The sequence below is a fragment of the Mobula birostris genome, chromosome 16 (assembly GCF_030028105.1).
Source record: "Mobula birostris isolate sMobBir1 chromosome 16, sMobBir1.hap1, whole genome shotgun sequence".
In the NCBI taxonomy this organism is placed as follows: domain Eukaryota; kingdom Metazoa; phylum Chordata; class Chondrichthyes; order Myliobatiformes; family Myliobatidae; genus Mobula; species Mobula birostris.
Window position 1 is genome coordinate 8,280,633 of NC_092385.1, and position 17,836 is coordinate 8,298,468.

At 44.3% G+C, this 17,836-nt stretch overlaps 1 protein-coding gene across 2 annotated transcripts in view; it reads right to left on the minus strand.

Annotated features, from left to right (window-relative positions):
* Window positions 1–12,986, minus strand: part of copg2 (COPI coat complex subunit gamma 2) — a 103,788-nt gene extending 90,802 nt beyond the window's left edge. The window contains exon 1 of one of the 2 annotated variants that reach the window (XM_072280276.1): window positions 12,892–12,986. In XM_072280276.1, the coding sequence (XP_072136377.1) occupies window positions 12,892–12,925 (34 nt within the window). In that variant the 5' untranslated portion in view covers window positions 12,926–12,986. Of the gene's footprint in view, window positions 1–6,929; window positions 7,083–12,891 lie in introns of those variants that run through there. The other variant, XM_072280275.1, reaches the window with a different exon arrangement.
* Window positions 12,987–17,836: the final 4,850 nt, after the last annotated feature.

The following is a 17,836-nucleotide window of genomic DNA, read 5'->3' on the forward strand; positions in this document are numbered from 1 at the left end:
TAGGAAGGAAGTTGAGAAGCAGGACCGCAAAGGTAGTAATCTCGGGATTACTGCCTGTGCCACGCAACAGTGAGTATAGGAATAGAATGAGGTGGAGGATAAATGCATGGCCGAGGGATTGGAGCAGGGGACAGGGATTCAGATTTCTGGATCATTGGGACCTCTACTGGGCCAGGTGTGACCTGTACAAAAAGGACGGGTTGCACTTGAATCCCAGGGGGACCAATATCCTGGCGGGGAGGTTTGCTAAGGCTACTGGGGAGAGTTTAAACTAGAATTGTAAACACAAAATACTCTGCAGATGCTGGGGTCAAAGCAACACTCACAACACGCTGCAGGAACTCAGCAGGTCAGGCAGCATGCATGGAAACGATCACTCAATGTTTCGGGCCGGAACCCTTTGTCAGGACTGAAGAGGGAAGGGGCAGAGGCCCTCAATATATGTTTGCTGATGACACCACAATTGTAGGCCGTATCTCGGGGAATGATGAGTTTGAGTACAAAGAGGAAATTAAGAACCTGGTGGCATGGTGCGAAGACAATACCCTACCCCTCAATGTCAGCAAGATGAAGGAACTGGTTGTTGACTTCAGAAGGAGAAGCGGACCGCACCGCACGACCCCATTTACATCGGTGGTGCGCAAGTGCAACAGGTCAAAAGCTTTAAGTTCCTCGGGGTCAATATCACAAATGACCTGACTTGGTCCAACCAAGCAGAGTCCACTGCCAAGAAAGCCCACCAGCACCTTTACTTCCTGAGGAAGCTAAGGAAATTTGGCCTGTCCCCTAAAACCCTCACTAATTTTTATAGATGCACCATAGAAAGCATTCTTCTGGGGTGCATCACAACCTGGTATGGAAGTTGTCCTGTCCAAGACCGGAAGAAACTGCAGAAGATCGTGAACACAGCCCAGCACATCACACAAACCAACCTTCCATCCCTGGACTCACTTTACACTGTACGCTGTCGGGGCAGTCCTGCCAGGATAATCAAGAACACAACCCGTCCAGCCAAAACACTTTTCATCCCTCTTCCCTCCGGGAGAAGGCTCAGGAGCTTGAAGACTCGTACGGCCAGATTTGGGAACAGCTTCTTTCTAACTGTGTTAAGACTGCTGAACGGATCCTGACCCGGATCTGGGCCGTACCCTCCAAATATCCGGACCTGCCTCTCTGTTTTCTTGCACTACCTTACTTTCCCTTTTCTATGTTCTATTTATGATTTATAATTTAAATTTTTAATATTTACTATCGATTTGTACTCCAGGGAGCACGAAGAGCAGAATCAAGTATTGCTGTGATGATTGTATGTTCTAGTACCAATTGTTTGGTGACAATAAAGTATAAAAGTATAACGTATAAAGAAGGTGGGGGGAGGGTGGGAAGGAGAAGACTGGTAGGTTCCAGGTGAAAAACCAGTAAGGGGAAAGATAAAGGGGTGGGGGAGGGGATAGGCAGGAAAGGTGAAGGAATAGGGGAAAGCATAATGGGGAGTAGAAAGAGGCAAAACCATAAGGGAGGTAGTAGGCAGCTGGGGGAGGAGGCAGAGTGAAACTGGGATGGGGGAAGGGAGGGGGAGGGAATTACCAGTGGGTGGGAACGGAACTGAAGAGATGGGAAAGAGGCGGTTGGCTCACAAATAGAGAAAGCTTGTAGACAGTGCGAGAGGGAGGACAGGCAGGTGATAGAGAAGGGATGCGCTCAGACCGACGGTTTGAGATGTGTCTATTTTAATGCAAGGAGTACTGTGAACAACGTGGATGAGCTTAAAATGTGGATCAGTACTTGGAGCTATGATGTGGTGGCTATTACAGAGACTTGGATGGCTCAGGGACAGAAATGGTTGCTTCAAGTGCTGGGTTTCAGATGTTTCAGAAAGGACAGGGAGGGAGGCAAAAGAGGTGGGGGTGCGGCACTGTTAATCAGAGATAGTGTACGGCTGTAGAAAAGGTGGATGCCATGGAGAGATTGTCTACGGAGTCTCTGTGGCTAGAGGTTAGGAACAGGAGGGGTCAATAACTTTTCTGGGTGTTTTTTTATAAGCCGCCCAATAGTAAGTCAAATCGTCACTTTTTATTGTCATTTCGACCATAACTGCTGGTACAGTACACAGTAAAAATGAGACAACATTTTTGAGGACCATGGTGCTACATGAAACAATACAAAAACTACACTGAACTAGGTAAAACAACATAAAAACTACACTAGACTACAGTCCTATCCAGGACTGCATAAAGTGCACAAAACAGTGCTGGCATTACAATAAATAATAAACAAGACAATAGGCACAGTAGAGGGCAGTAGATTGGTGTCAGTCCAGGCTCTGGGTATTGAGGAGTCTGATGGCTTGGGGGAAGAAACTGTTACATAGTCTGGTCGTGAGGGACCGAATGCTTTGGTGCCATTTGCCAGATGGCAGGAGAGAGAAGAGTTTGTATGAGGAGTGCGTGGGGTTCTTCATAATGCTGTTTGCTTTGCCAATGCAGCATGTGGTGTAAATGTCTGTAATGGCAGGAAGACAGACCCCGATGATCTTCTCAGCTGACCTCGCTATCCGCTGCAGGGTCTTGTGATCCGAGATGGTGCAATTCCTGAACCAGGCAGTGATGCAGCTGCTCAGGATGTTCTCAATACAACCTCTGTAGAATGTGGATGGGGGGTGGCAGATGGACTTTTCTCAGCCTTCGCAGAAAGTAGAGACGCTGCTGGGCTTTCTTGGCTATGGAGCTGATGTTGAGGGACCAGGTGAGATTCTCCACCAGGTAAACACCAAGAAATTTGGTGCTCTTAACGATCTCTATGGAGGAGTCATCAATGTTCAGCGGAGAGTGGTCATTCCGTGTCCTCCTGAAGTCAACAACCATCTCTTTTGTTTTGTTCACATTCAGAGACAGGTTGTTGGCTCTGCACCAGTCCGTTAGCCGCTGCACCTCCTCTCTGTATGCTGACTCATCGTTCTTACTGATGAGACCCACCACGGTCATGTCATCGGCGAACTTTATGATGTGGTTCGAGCTGTGTGTTGCAGCACAGTCATGGGTCAGCAAAGTGAACAGCAGTGGACTGAGCACACAGCCCTGGGGGGCCACCGTGCTCTGTGTGATGGAGATGCTGCTTCCGATCTGGAATGACTGAGGTCTCCCAGTCAGGAAGTCTAGGATCCAGTTGCAGAGGGAAGTGTTCAGGCCCAGTAGGCTCAGCTTTCCAATCAGTTTCTGAGGAATGATTGTGTTGAATGCTGAACTGAAGTCTATGAACAGCATTCGAACGTATGTATCTTTTTTGTCCAGGTGGATTAGGGCCAGGTGGAGGGTCATGGCAATGGCGTCATCTGTTGAGCGATTGGGACAGTACGCGAACTGCAGGGGATCCAGTGAGGGGGGCAGCAGGGTCTTGATCTGCCTGAACATCAAGATGAACAGGGATATAGAGGAGCAGAAAGGGAAACAGATCCTGGAGAGCTGTAATAATTAGAGTTGTCGTGATGGGAGATTTTAATTTCCCAAATATCGATTGGCATCTCCCTAGAGCGAGGGATTTAGATGGGGTGGAGTTTGTTAGGTGTGTTCAGGAAGGTTTCTTGACACAATATGTAGATAAGTCTACAAGAGGAGAGACTGTACTTGATTTGGTATTGGATAATGAACCTGGTCAGGTGTCAGATCTCTCAGTGGGACAGCATTTTGGAGATAATGATCATAATTCTATCTCCTTTACAATAGCATTGGAGAGAGATAGGAACAGACAAGTTAGAAAAGCATTTAATTGGAGTAAGGAGAGTCATGAGGCTATCAAGCAGGAAACTGGGAGCTTAAATTGGGAACAGATGTTCTCAGGGAAAAGTATGGAAGAAATGTGGCAAATATTCAGGGGATATTTGTGTGGAGTTCTGCATAGGTACGTTCCAACGAGACGGGGAAGTTAAGGTAGGGTACAGGAACCGTGGTGTACAAAGGCTGTATTAAATCTAGTCAAGAAGAAAAGTAAAGCTGACAAAAGGTTCAGAGAGCTAGGTAATGTTAGAGATCTAGAAGATTATAAGGCTAATAGGAAGGAGTTTAAGAAGGAAATTAGGAGAGCCAGAAGGGGCCATGAGAAGGCCTTGGCAGGCAGGATTAAGGAAAACACCAAGGCATTCTACAAGTATGTGAAGAGCAAGAGGATATGATGTGAAAGAATAGGACCTATCAAGTGTGACAGTGGGAAAGTGTGTATGGAACCAGAGGAAATAGCAGAGGTACTTAATGAATACCTTACTTCAGTACTCACTATGGAAAAGGATCTTGGTGATTATAGTGATGACTTGCAGCAGACTGAAAAGCTTGAGCATGTAGATACTAAGAAAGAGGATGTGCTGGAGCTTTTGGAAATCATTAAGTTGGATAAGTCGCCGGGACCGGATGAGATGTACCCCAGGCTACTGTGGGAGGCCAGGGAGGAGATTGCTGAGCCTCTGGCGATGATCTTTGCATCATCAATGGGGACGGGAGAGGTTCCGGAGGATTGGAGGGTTGCAGATGTTGTTCCTTTATTCAGGAAAGGAAGTAGAGATAGCCTAGGAAATTACAGACCAGTGAGTCTTACTTCAGTGGTTGCTAAGTTGTTGGAGAAGAACCTGAGAGGCAGGATTTATGAACATTTGGAGAGGCATAATATGATTAGGAATCATCAGCATGGCTTTGTCAAGGGCAGGTCATGCCTTACGAGCCTGAATGAATTTTTTGAGGATGTGACTAAACACATTGATGAAGGAAGAGCAGTAGATGTAGTGTATACAGATTTGAGAAAGGAATTTGATAAGGTACCCCATGCAAGGCTTATTGAGAAAGTAGGGAGGCATGGGATCCAAGGGAACATTGCTTTGTGGATCCAGAACTGGCTTGCCCACAGAAGGCAAAGAGTGGTTGTAGACGGGTCATTATCTGCATAGAGGTCAGTGACCAGTGGTGTGCCTCAGGGATCTGTTCTGGGACCCATAATCTTCGTGATTTTTATAAATGACCTGGATGAGGAAGTGGAGGGATGGGTTAGTAAGTTTGCTGATGACACAAAGGTTGGAGGTGTTGTGGATAGTGTGGAGGGCTGTCAGAGGTTACAGCGGGACATCAATAGGATGCAAAACTGGGCTGAGAAGTGGCAGATGGAGTTCAACCCAGATAAGTGTGAAGTGGTTTATTTTGGTAGGTCAAATACGATGGCTGAATATAGTACTAATGGTAAGACTCTTGGCAGTGTGAAAGGTCAGAAGGATCTTGGGGTCTGAGTCCATAGGATGCTCAAAGCAGCTGCGCAGGTTGACTCTGTGGTTAAGGCGGTATATAGTGTATCGGCCTTCATCAATCGTGGAATTGAATTTAGGAGCCAAGAGGTAATGTTACAGCTATATAGGACCCTGGTCAGACTCCACTTGGGAGTACTGTGCTCAGTTCTGGTCGCCTCACTACAGGAAGGATGTGGAAGCCATAGAAAAGGTACAGAGGAGATTTACAAGGATGTTGCCTGGATTGGGGAGCATGCCTTATGAAAACAGCTTGAGTGAACTCGGCCTTTTGTCCTTGGAGTGACAGAGGATGAGAGTTGACCTGATAGAGGTGTATAAAATGATGAGAGGCTTTGATCATGTGGATAGTCAGAGGCTTTTTCCCGAGGGGTGAAATGGTTGCCACAAGAGGGCATAGTTTTAAGGTGCTGGGGAGTAGATACAGAGGAGATGTCAGGGGTAAGTGTTTTTTTTCCTCTCAGAGTGGTGAGTGCGTGGAAAGGGCTGCTGGCAATGGTGGTGGAGGCGGATAAGATAGGGTCTTTTAAGAGACTTTTGTATAGGTACATGGAGCTTAGAAAAATAGAGGGCTATGGGTAAACCTAGTAATTTCTAAGGTACGGACATGTTCGGCACAACTTTGTGGGCCAAAGGGCCTGTATTGTGCTGTAGGTTTTCTATGTTTCTTCTTGGGCACTGGAAGGATTGCTGCCTTTTGAAGCAGTGGGAACCTCAGAACACAGCAGAGGTTGAATGCATCCTTGAACACTCCAGCCAGCTGGTCACACGGGTTTTCAGTACCCTGCCAGTTACACCATCAGGGCCTGGTGATCTGTGAGGATTCACCCTCCTGAAGGATGTTCAGACATAGACCTCTAAGACAGAGATCACAGGGTCATTGTGATGTTATGGGTGTAGTGTAGCACATTTGCAGGGAGAACTGGGTCATTATCACCAAGAATATGATGCCAAGCCCGAGTGACACAACAAAATAACCCACCAGCACAACTGAGAAGATTCCCAGTCAGCTGCCAACCGCAGCTGACAAGCTCCTCTGTGCAAACAACAAAACTACAACAATACAGATGCTTGACCACACAACCTACATCCTTATAACTTTTCACCTTATTCTACCTGCACTGCACTTTCTCTGCAGCTGTTGCACTTTATTCTGCATTGTTATTGTTTTACTTTGCACTACCTCAAAAAATCGTTGCAATTATTTGATCTGTGTGAACAATATGCAAGACAAGGTTTTCACTGTATCTTAGTACATGTGGCAATTAAAGCCACATATTCCAATGTACTGAGGTAAAATGAAAAAAACTATTTTGCACGCCAACATTTAATCACATTAGTACATTGTGGTAGTACAAGGTAATACAATAACAGAATACACAATAAAGTGCTACTGTTAGAGAAAGTTCAGTGCAGGAAGACAATAAGGTGCAAGGTGATATCCAGGAATATCAACAAAAACAGAAATCAACTACAATCGCATGGTCATCATTATTTTACCCTCACTGGCCTTCAGCGGGGTACTTTTGGAGAACAAGATGCTCTGCATCACCTTTCGGACCCTCATCACTCATCTACAGGCCCTGGTCCTTAGGCTGGTGCTGCCATAGCAACCAATCCCGACCACCATCCCGACAGAGCCGCAACTCACCAGACTCCTCGTCCTTTTTGTCAAACTTCTTCAACATCTTTCCGAGCCCCGGTGTTAAACTCTCTGCCGAGATAAGTGGCTGCAAGATATTTTCCCCGACTCCCCGTAAGTCCACTGCTCCGTCTTCCGGTGACTGCACTTTTACTTCCTGCCAGCCAGTCACACCGACACGTCACTGATCCCGCGCTCACTCACACTGCGCATGCTCAGCACTTGGGGTGCACAGAGACAAGATTCGCAAATTGCGAAAGCGTGCTGCTGCCGGATCCGGAGTCTGCGCATGCGTTGGAATCCCAGACTCGTGTGCAGTCTGGTCTTAATTCTGAGCATGCGCCAACTGCAGAAGTGGGAATTTGTAGTTTCAGAAATAAAAAGTTCAAAAAAATTATTTATCAGTAAATATATGTCACAATATACAATCCAGAGATTTATTTTCCTGCGGCATGCTTAGTAAATCTATGGACTAGTAAGGATCAATGAAAGATCAACCGGAGTGCCGAAGACAAATTATTCATAAAGAAAAACTCCAAGAACAGTTGTGGTACCTAGTTTGCTAGGTTTTAAAATACCATAGGGTTCAACAGGAATTGTTTTTGCATAAGACTGTACATATTGGGTGTGTGGTGAGAAAAGCACAACAGTGCCTCTTTCACCTTAGACAGCTGAAGAAGTTCAGCGTGAGTCCCCAAATCCTCTGTCCTTCCTACAGGGGCACCATCGAGAGCATCCTGACTGGCTGTGTCATTGCCCGGTACGGGAACTGTACTGCCCTCAATCACAGGGCGCTGCAGAGAGTGGTGTGGACAGCCTAGTGCTTCTGTGGATGTGAACTTCCCACTACTCAGGATATTTACAGCAGCAGCATTAAAAAGGGCCCAGAGGATCATCTGGGACTACAGCCACCCCAACCACAAACTGTTCAGCTGCTACCATCTGGCAAATGGTACCTCAGCATTATGGCCAGGGCCAACAGTCTCCAGGACAACTTCTTTCACCAGGCCATCGCATTTATCAATACACACTGATCTGACTGCATATCTGACTGTACATGCATTATACAAAACAATTGTGTATACAATCTTAGTGTTTGGGCAATATCCTTCCATATTTCCCTCCCTTATCACTTGTACATTGCGACAGAGACACAACAGAAAGAATTTTACTCCCTTGGATGTAAGAAATAAAATAAATACAAATACAAAGACTCTGCACCTTACAGTCTAATACCAGGAAAAGTTCAAGCACAAAATGCTGGAAGAACGCAGCAGGTCAGGCAGCATCTGCAGAGGGATTTTCCCTCCATAGATGCTGCCTGGCCTGCTGAGTTCCTCCAGCATAGTTTTAACTCATGCACTTATTTATTGATTGATTGATTAATTGATACAGCATGGTTACAGGCCCTTCTAGCCCGATGAGCTCAAGCTCACACTGCCCAATTACACCCTTGTGACAAATTAACTATTAACCCTAACTCTCTTTGGAATCTGGGAAGTAACTGGAGCACCTGGATGAAACCCACACAGTCACGGGGAGAATGTACAAACTCCTTATGGACAGCCGTGGGATTGCGTGTGTTGATCCAGATTTCCAACATCTTCAGTATCAGGAAAAGTTGAAAAGTGGGATAAATGTGGCCATTAATGAGAGAGCGAAAAAAAACAAAGAAAAAAAAGACCATGCTAGAACTTTGAAACATAGAAGAGTTTCTGTAAACCTAGAAGAAACTAAAAAGGCTAAAAATACCCAGCAGACCAGGCAGTCTGTGGAGAGAGAAAATCTGCATTAATGTACAGGTGATGGCCATAAAACAGAGCTGGCTAATTCAGAGACAGTTAGGAAAGCTAGAGACACAAAAGACTGTAGATACTGGAATCCAGGTTCAACAGTCTGCTTGAGAAACTCATCTGTGAGGGGCGATTGAATTAAAACATAGAACATAGAGGATAATACAGGAACAGGCCCTTTTGCACACAATATTGTGTCAAATCAGCTAAAAAGCAAATCTAAAGCACCCAAACACATCTCTCCTACCCACACAATGTCCATATCTCTCCATCTTCCTCATATTCATGTGCCTATCTAAATATCTCTTAAAAGCCTCTAACGTATTTGTCTCTATCACCCTATCAGGTAGTATTCCAGGCATCCACCACCCTCTGAGTAAAAATCTTACCCCTCACATCCTCTTTGAACATGGCCCTCTCTCCTTCAATGCATGTCCTCTGGTATTAGATATTTCAACCCTGAGAAACCCTCTGTCCACTCTATCTATGCCTCTCATAATCTTATAAACCTCCATCTGATCTCCCGCCAGCCTCCAACGCTCCAGAGAAAACAACCTATCCAGCCTCTAAACCAGGCAGCATCCTGGTAAAGCTCGTCTGCACCCTCTCCAATACCTCACTATCCTTCCTATAGTTGGGTGACCAGAACTGTATACAATACTCCAGATGTGGCCAAACCAGAGCAGTTGACATTTCAGGTCAAAGCTCTGCATCAGGACCTCTCAACCTGCTGAGTTCCTTTAGCACATTGCTTGTAGCCAATAGGAAAGAAAATTGTGTCTTTCACATTTTAACAAATTTACTTTCTATTTTTTCCTCTCTCTAGCTTCCCTCATTCACAGAGTAATTGTTCCATTCCAAATGCTTTGCTTGACTTGTCAACCATAACAGACATTCCACCCTAATCCCTTTGGGACTTCTGAACACCTGGATAACAGATTATCAGACTTTTAATCTACTTTCTTTCTTTCGGAATATTCATCTCCCATTTTTCCACACATTACCATACGTTTCTCAAAGAGCAGTCTATTTAAACTTTTCTTAACACTACTACAGCAAAGTGACCTGGGTTCAGTTCCACCATTGTCTTTAAGAATTTTCTACGTTCTCCCTGTGACCACGTGATTTCCTCTGGGTGCTCCAGTTTCCTCCAAAGATGGATGGGTTAGTGGGTTAATGGGTCACTAATGTGCAAAAGACAAAAAACTGTGCAAATACAGGAGAGAAAGAAACAATAATAACAGTTACTAAATAATCAATAAATATCAAGAACATGAGATGAAAAGGCCTTGAAAGTGAGTCCATTAGTTGTGGGAATATTTCAGTGATGGGGCAGGTGAAGTTGAGTGAAGTTATCCCCTCTGGTTCAAGAGCCTGATGGTTGAGAGGTAATAACTGTTCCTGAACCTGGTGGTGTGAGTCTTGAGGCTCCTGTACCACCTTCCTGATGGCATCAGTGAGAAGAGAGCATGGCCTGGGTGGGTGGGGATGACAGATGCTGCTTTCTCGCAACAGTGCTCCGTGTAGGTGTGATCAATGCTGCAGAGAGCTTTACGAGTGACGGACTGGGCTTTTATGTTCAAGGGTATCGGTGTTCCCATGCCAGGCCATGATGCAACCAGTTAGTATACTCAAATGGGATAGACATAATGAGTAGATGGACTTCATCTATACTGCAAAATTTTTTTTCTTAGATTTGACATGACAACTGCAAATATACAGCAGAACTCTGAACTAATATCCTGTTGTATGTTCCAGATGAGGCAACACTTCATCTGTGAATCTGCTGGGGCCGCCTGTTGTGTCTGGTGCGCTGGATGCAGCCTCTCCTGCAAATTGGGGACCTGCTTCATCAAGCACCTCTACTCCATCCACCAGAAGCGGGACCTCTTGGTGGCCGAACATCTGAATTTCGATTCCCATTCCCGTTCCGACATGTCGGTCCACGCCTTTCTCCTGTGCCAAGATCAGGCCACCATCAGGGTGGAGGAGCAACACCTTATATTCTGTCTGGGTAGCCTTCAATCTGAAGACATGAATATTGATTTCTCCTTCCGATTAAAAAAAAAATTCCCTCCCCCTCTCCTCTTCTAATACCCACTCCGGCCTCTTACCTCTTCTCACCTTCCTATCACCTGATGCCCCTCCTCTTTCCCTTTCTCCTATGGTCCACTCTCCCTCCTATCAGATTCCTTCCTCTCCAACCCTTTATCTTTCCCACCCACCTGACTTCACCTATCACCTTCTAGCTACCCTCCTTCCCCTCCCCCCAACTTTTTATTCTGGCTAATTCTCCCTTCCTTTCCAGTCCTGTAGAAGGATTTCGACCCAAAACATTGACAATTTGTTCATCTCCATAGATGCTGCCTGACCTGCTGAGTTCCTCCAGCACTTTGTGTGTGTGTGTGTGTGTGTGTGTGTGTGTGTGTGTGTGTGTGTGTTGCTTTGGATTTCCAACATTTGCAGACTTTCTCGTGCTTATGTTCTTTTATCTATATAAAATTCTTTCAAGATCTTATTACAGTTAGAGGCAATGTACATGAGTTTGGACAATGACCAGAATCAGGTTTACTATCCTTGACATATGTCATGACATTTGTTTTGTGGCAGCAGTACATTGCAAGACATAAAAAATTACTACAGGATACAAACAGAAATCAAATATATGAATAGTGCAAGAGGAATTGTGAGGTAATGTTCATGAGTTCATGAAACATTTGGAAATCTGATGGCGAAGGGGAAGAAGCTGTTCCTAAGTCTGATTTAGCAATTTAACTCTGTTTAGCTGAGCACCTTTTACTTAGTGTGACCCTCATGGAGGCCATCTGGCAGTTTGAAACTGGTGACTATACCTGTCATCTGACAGGACGTCGGAGTAAGTTTGTTCCCTGTGATCAACCTGCTGATAGTTGACTGCAAATATGCAATACAAACAGGTTTTAAGTATTGTATATAACAGCATGAATTGCGCACTGTTTTGAGTGCTTAAAATGAGCCTAGTGACCTACTTTTGTTCTTTGGTATCATACAAAATTCTTGGAATTACCTGACACCAGAAAATGATGTTTGATCACCCTGTGTCTGCGTAATTTCTTACCTTTAGAACCTGACAACTATAAAATTGGTACATTCAGTGAATAAAGACTGGGTTATTTCGGTGCTTTGCACATATTGTCCTCCAGGTTTAGTCACATTATAATATACAAAAGAAAGTACTTAATTCACTCCACAATGTTTTGTACCATCTGGGTACAATTAATTCCTAACCCATTTCTGTGCCTATTGAAACAGGAACAACTAGCGAGTATGTGGTGCAGTATCTGGGTGAGATTCCTTCCTGTAGCGCAGCTGTTAGCGTGACACTATTGCAGCTCAGGCCGTCAGGGTTCGGAGTTCAATCCCAGCATCCTCTGTAAGGAGTCTCTGTACATCCTCCCCGTGGAATGCCTGGGTTTCCCCTGAGGGCTCTGATTTCCTCCCACAGTCCAAAAGACATACCTGGTGGGTTAAGTGGTCATTGTAAGTAAAGTTGGGGTTAAATTTACTTTTTTATTGAGATACAGTGTGGAATAGGCCCTTCTGGCCTTTCAAGCCATGTCTCCTTAACAACCCCCGATTTAACCCTTGATTTAAATCTTTTTAAAAAATTATTTATTGATTGATTGATTAAGATACGGCCTGGAGATTGATTGATTGATTAAGATACGGCTGAAGGGGCCAGAAGAGCCTATCCCGTGCTATATCTCAAAGTTTAAAGAAGAATAAAACTTCTTACAACTTTTTAAAACTTGCCCAACTCACTTGTTTGGAACGGAAAATTGATCTAGGGTCTTTCTTGTCCAATTCAGTAGTGAATTCACCTCTTACACCTCTGCGAAAGAATTAGTGCTCTTGAAACAATTAAAGCAGCAAACAGAATCATTGAATCCACAGACTGAATACATTTCTATCAATTTCATCGGTGTAATTCCTTAGATGACTCAGCCACTCAGTCACTGCCAAGAATCAGTTCGTTAGTTTTTACTTCAATGGAATATTAAGCCCATTGTACCCAGAGTCTGTAAAGAGTCTCTCTGTTGTACACCATTTAGAAACAGATAGTTATCAGCAAATTAAAAAAAACTAAGGCAATGTGTCAAGCCTGCAGGATTCTAAGTTCCAATCTGCTGATTACTCACCGTGGTCGTGGTCGTGGTCGTCACTGAAAAACATTCTTGTGGTCTGACAGGACTTTGGGAGTATGCTTGCTCCCTGCGATCAACTTCTCAGCAGCTGACGTTGCTTTCGTGTGCAGAAACAGCAGCACTTTGACCCCTAGGTGGTAATGTCAGTTCAGCAATACAGGTGTGGGAGGAAGGAGTTACGGAAAACCGACACTTGAGGTAATCTTGTTAAAAGGGCATTGCTTCATCTAGTTAGTGGGGCCCAGTCTCACACCAGATTGTACTCACTCCAGAACTATGACTAAAGTTGTGACAAGATCTTAAGAGAAATGGAGTTTACAGCACAGAAACAGACAGTTTGGCCAGCCTGTCACTCATCAAGGTAAAGGAATGGATGAATATTCAAAGTTCAGAATTTATTATCAACAAATGCTCATGTTACCCAACACTATATTATCTAATCATGTTATCTAATACTATATTGAGATTCATTTTCTTGCAGGCATTTGCAGGAAAATAAAAAAGTACTATAGAACTTATGAGAAACTACAAAGAGTGATAAACAACCTATGTGGGAAAAAAAGGAAAAAAATGCAAATAAAAAATAATACTGGGAGCATGAGTTGGTTCTTGAAAAATTGAGTCACAAAGTGCTGCAGGAACATAGCAAGTCAGACAGCATCTGTGGAGATGAATAAGCAGTCAACATTTTGGATTGAGAACCTTCAGTCCTGATGAAAGATCTCAGCCCCAAACGCTGACTGTTTATTCCTTTTGTTAGGTGCTGCCTGACCTGCTGAGTTCCTCCAGCACTTTGGATGCATAACTCTAGATTTCCAGCTTCTGCAGAATCTCTTGAAAGTGAGTCTGTAGATTCTGGAGTCAGTTCAGAGTTCTGGTGAGTGAAGTTATCTGTGCTGCTTCAGGAACCTGAAACAAACTATTTATATAACATATGTAATGTATTTCTAGTTATTGTGTTCTTTATTTTATTGGGTTTTATTGTGTTGAGCACCTCTACATGAAGCAGCATCCATCATCAAAGACTCCCACCACCCAGACAATGCTGTCTTTTCACCCCTGCCATCAGGAAGAAGGTACAAGAGCCTCAAATCTCTACCACCAGTTCAAGAACAGCTACTATCCCTCAACAATCAAGCTCTTGAACCAGAGGAGATCATTTCACTTGCCGCATCACCAAACTGTTCCGCAACCAATGGACTCACTTTCAAGGACTCTTCATCTCACGTTTTCGATATTTATTGTTTATTTATTTATTTTTTCTTTCTATATTTTCATATTTTGTTTTCTGCGCATTGGTTGTTTGTCCACTCTGTTGGGTGCGGTCTTTCATTGATTCTATTACATTTCTTGGATTTACTGAGTATACCCCCAAGAAAATAAATCTCAGTGTTGTATATGATGACATAAATGTATTTCTATAACAAACTCACTTTGAGCTTTTGAACATTAGCTTTCTTTGAGCTGCATCAGATCTGGAGTAACAATTACTTTGTTCTCCTCTACTCTTGTGTACTGAGAATTACTCTGAACAATTTTGAAACTTGAATAATTGTTTCTGAATATGGCTGTGTAGGCCCTAAGGCTTCTGTACCTCCTGTCCAATGGTAGTAGCGAGAAGAGAACAAGGCCTGGATGGGGGGGGTCTATGATGATGGATGCTGCTTTCTTGTGGCAGTGCTCTATGTAAATATGTTTAATGGTGGGGAGGGCTTTGTCTGCGATGTACTCGGCTGTATCCATCACTTCCTGTAGACTTTTCCGACCCAGGGCATTGGTGTTTCCACAGCAGCATTGAGTCATTATTGCCAAGAACTTGAGGCTGAGCCTGAGTGACACAACAAGGTAACCCACCAGCATGTCTGAGAAGGTTCCAAGCAGGGAATGAAGAAAGAGAAATCACTGTGTCAAAAAAAGGGAAACATAGTGTCCAAGACACAAGAGATTCCACAGCTAATCCAGAGTAACACACTTTCTTCTTCTTCTTCCTGGAAGGAAGAACTTACAGGTCTGCAGAGAAAGCGAGGAGAAGTAAGATTTTCAAAGAGCCGGTATAGAGATGATGGGCTGAATAGTCAACTTCAGACCTCCAAGATCCAGTACGTTTCCATGAAAAACCAAGTCATTTTCCAATCCGTGTCGTTAGCTCTGCATTGGCTACAGCTTTTGCCCCCATCCTTTTTGCCCTGGTGAGGTCAGTAAGGACACTGAGGGGGGTGGCGGGCACATTCAGCGGCAAGTAGAACCTCATAAACACAAGCAATTCTGCAGACGCTGGAAATCTTGAGCAAGCACATTCAAAATGCCGGAGGATCTCAGCAGGTCAGGCAGGTGCTCTGCATAGATTCTGCCTGGCCTGCTGAGTATCTTCAGCGTGTTATACAAGTAGAATCTCTTGTCTTTGCTTTTTCTCCTGGATGAAAACACGTTTCTCTTCTCTGGTTAAAGGGGCCCTGAGGTAGGAAAGGAATTGTTCGCCTTGGTCAATAAATTGCCTAATTAAAGGATTGACACCTTGCTGGGTCTCCGTGCTTGACTGGAGAGGGCTAGCGAGAACATTTGATTATCGTTGCTGATGATATGCAAATGCTCTCCACACCTCGTTGGGTGGGAGGTTCTTGAGGATTCAGTCAGTTGTCTCCCTGTTCTCCCTGAAGGCTTCTTACCTGTGCTTAGCTGCCACGGTGAAAAAGAGCTTGTTTTGCTTTTGTTACTGCGCTGTTGTTGTTGCTGCCGAACATGGTGGGCATGCGATGTTGGCACAAGAAATTCTGCAGATGCTGGAAATGGAAAGCAACACACACAAAATGCTGGAGGAACTCAACAGGTCAGGCAGCATCTGTGGAAATAAACAAACAGTTGATGTTTCAAGTTGAGACATTTCTTCAGGACTTGCTGTGTTGGCGCTGGAATGTGTGGAGTCACTTGTGGGCTGCCCCCCAGCACATCCTTAGTTGTGTTGGTTGTTTCTGCAAACAACACATGTCTCTGTATATTTTGAGGTCATCATCAACATTTTGTGCCATGTCCAAGAACATTTGATTATCGCTGCTGATAATAAGGAAATGATAAGCAATATGACGTGGGCAATCATGGACTTTCCATGGCCGTGATTTTTTTTTACAGAAGTGGTTTGCCATTTCCCTCTTCTGGGCAGTACCTTTACAAGACAGTTGTCTTCTCCATGTGTGTGTGTGTGTGTGTGTGAATGGAGAAAAAGTCCTTGCTTCGTTGTTGTTCTTTCAGTTTTTAATCTTTATTTTCTGTGCCACCCAGCAACCCCTGATTTAACCCTGGCCTAATCACGGGACAATTTACAATAACCAATTAACCTACCAACCAGTACGCTGCTTGACTGTGGGAGGAAACCAGAGCACCCGGAGGAAACCCATGCAGTTACAGGGAGAATGTACAAGCTCCTTACAGACAGCGGCTTGGTGTTGCTTATTGTGCTCTGTGTTGTTCTGCCAAGCACTGTGAGCGCTGGAGAAAGTGGCGACAAGCACACCCTTTCAGGCGGTCCCCAACCACCAGGCCGCGGACCGGTACCAGGCCACAAAGCATGTGCTACCGGGCCGCGAGGAAACGATATGAGTCAGCTGCACCTTTCCTCATTCCCTGTCACACACTGTTGAACTTGAACATGGGGTTGCCAACTGTCCCGTGTTTGCCGGGACATCCTGTATATTGGAATAAATTGGTTTGTCCCATACAGGACCGCCCTTGTCCCGTATTTCCCCCACTAAGGTAGAGCGTTCCTATGAATATGTTCGTGCCGAAATGGAGTAAAGCGCAGAAGCAACTACCATTAATTTATTACTTGATATGGGAAAAATTTTTGAGTGTTCCCAGACCCAAAAAAAACCTACCAGATCATTCCAAATAACACATAAAACCTAAAATAACACTAACATATAGTAAAAGCAGGAATGATATGATAAATACACAGCCCGTATAAAGTAGAAATAATGTATGTACAGTGTAGTTGGGAAGATTAAGTCAAAACTGGTTTGTGGAAAAAAATCAGCACGTATGCGCAGGCGCACACAGGTGCCCGCACAAGGGTTCATGGTCATGGTAGTCTTTCTCGGGGTAAACACTGTCCCGTATTTGACTGCTACTTTTGTCCCTTATTTGGGAGTGAGAAAGTTGGCAACCTTAACTGTAAAAGACATGTTGAGGTGAGTTTAACCCTACTTGAACACCACCCCTCCGGTCGGCCGGTCCGCAAGAATATTGTCAATATTAAACCGGTCTGCAGTGCAAAAAAGGTTGGGGACCCCTGCCTTAGGCGTTTCCTGTTTTTATTTCAACTTTCCAGCGTCTGCAATTTTTTGGGTTTATTTTTGAGCTCCCATGTTTACTTTTGTTCAGGAGAGATTGAACTGAGCGTTTAAGACTATAAGACCATAAGATATAGAAGCAGAATTAGGCCATTTGGCCCACTAAACCTTCTCCCCCATTTCATCATGACTGATCCATTTTCCCTCTCAACTCCAATCTCTCGCCTCCTCCCCTTATACCTTCATCCCCTGACCAATTAAGAATCTATCAATTTCTGTCTCAAATATACCCAATGACTTGGCCTCCATAGCCATCTGTGGCAACAAATTCCACAGGTTCACCATTCTCTGACTAAAGAAATTCCTCCTCATCACTCGTCATATGAGGAGTCATCAAACACTCCTCATATCACAAGCCTTTCAATCCCAGAATCATTTTTGTGAACCTCCTTTGAACTCTCTCTAATGTCAACACATTTTTTTAGATAAGGGGCCCAAAACTGCTCACAATACTCCAAGTGAGGCCTCACCAGTGCTTTATAAAGCCTCAACATTACATCCTTGCTCTTATATTCTAGTCCTCTGGAAATGAATGCTAACATGGCATTTGCCTTCCTCACCACCGACTCCTGCAAATTAACCTTTGGGGAATCCTG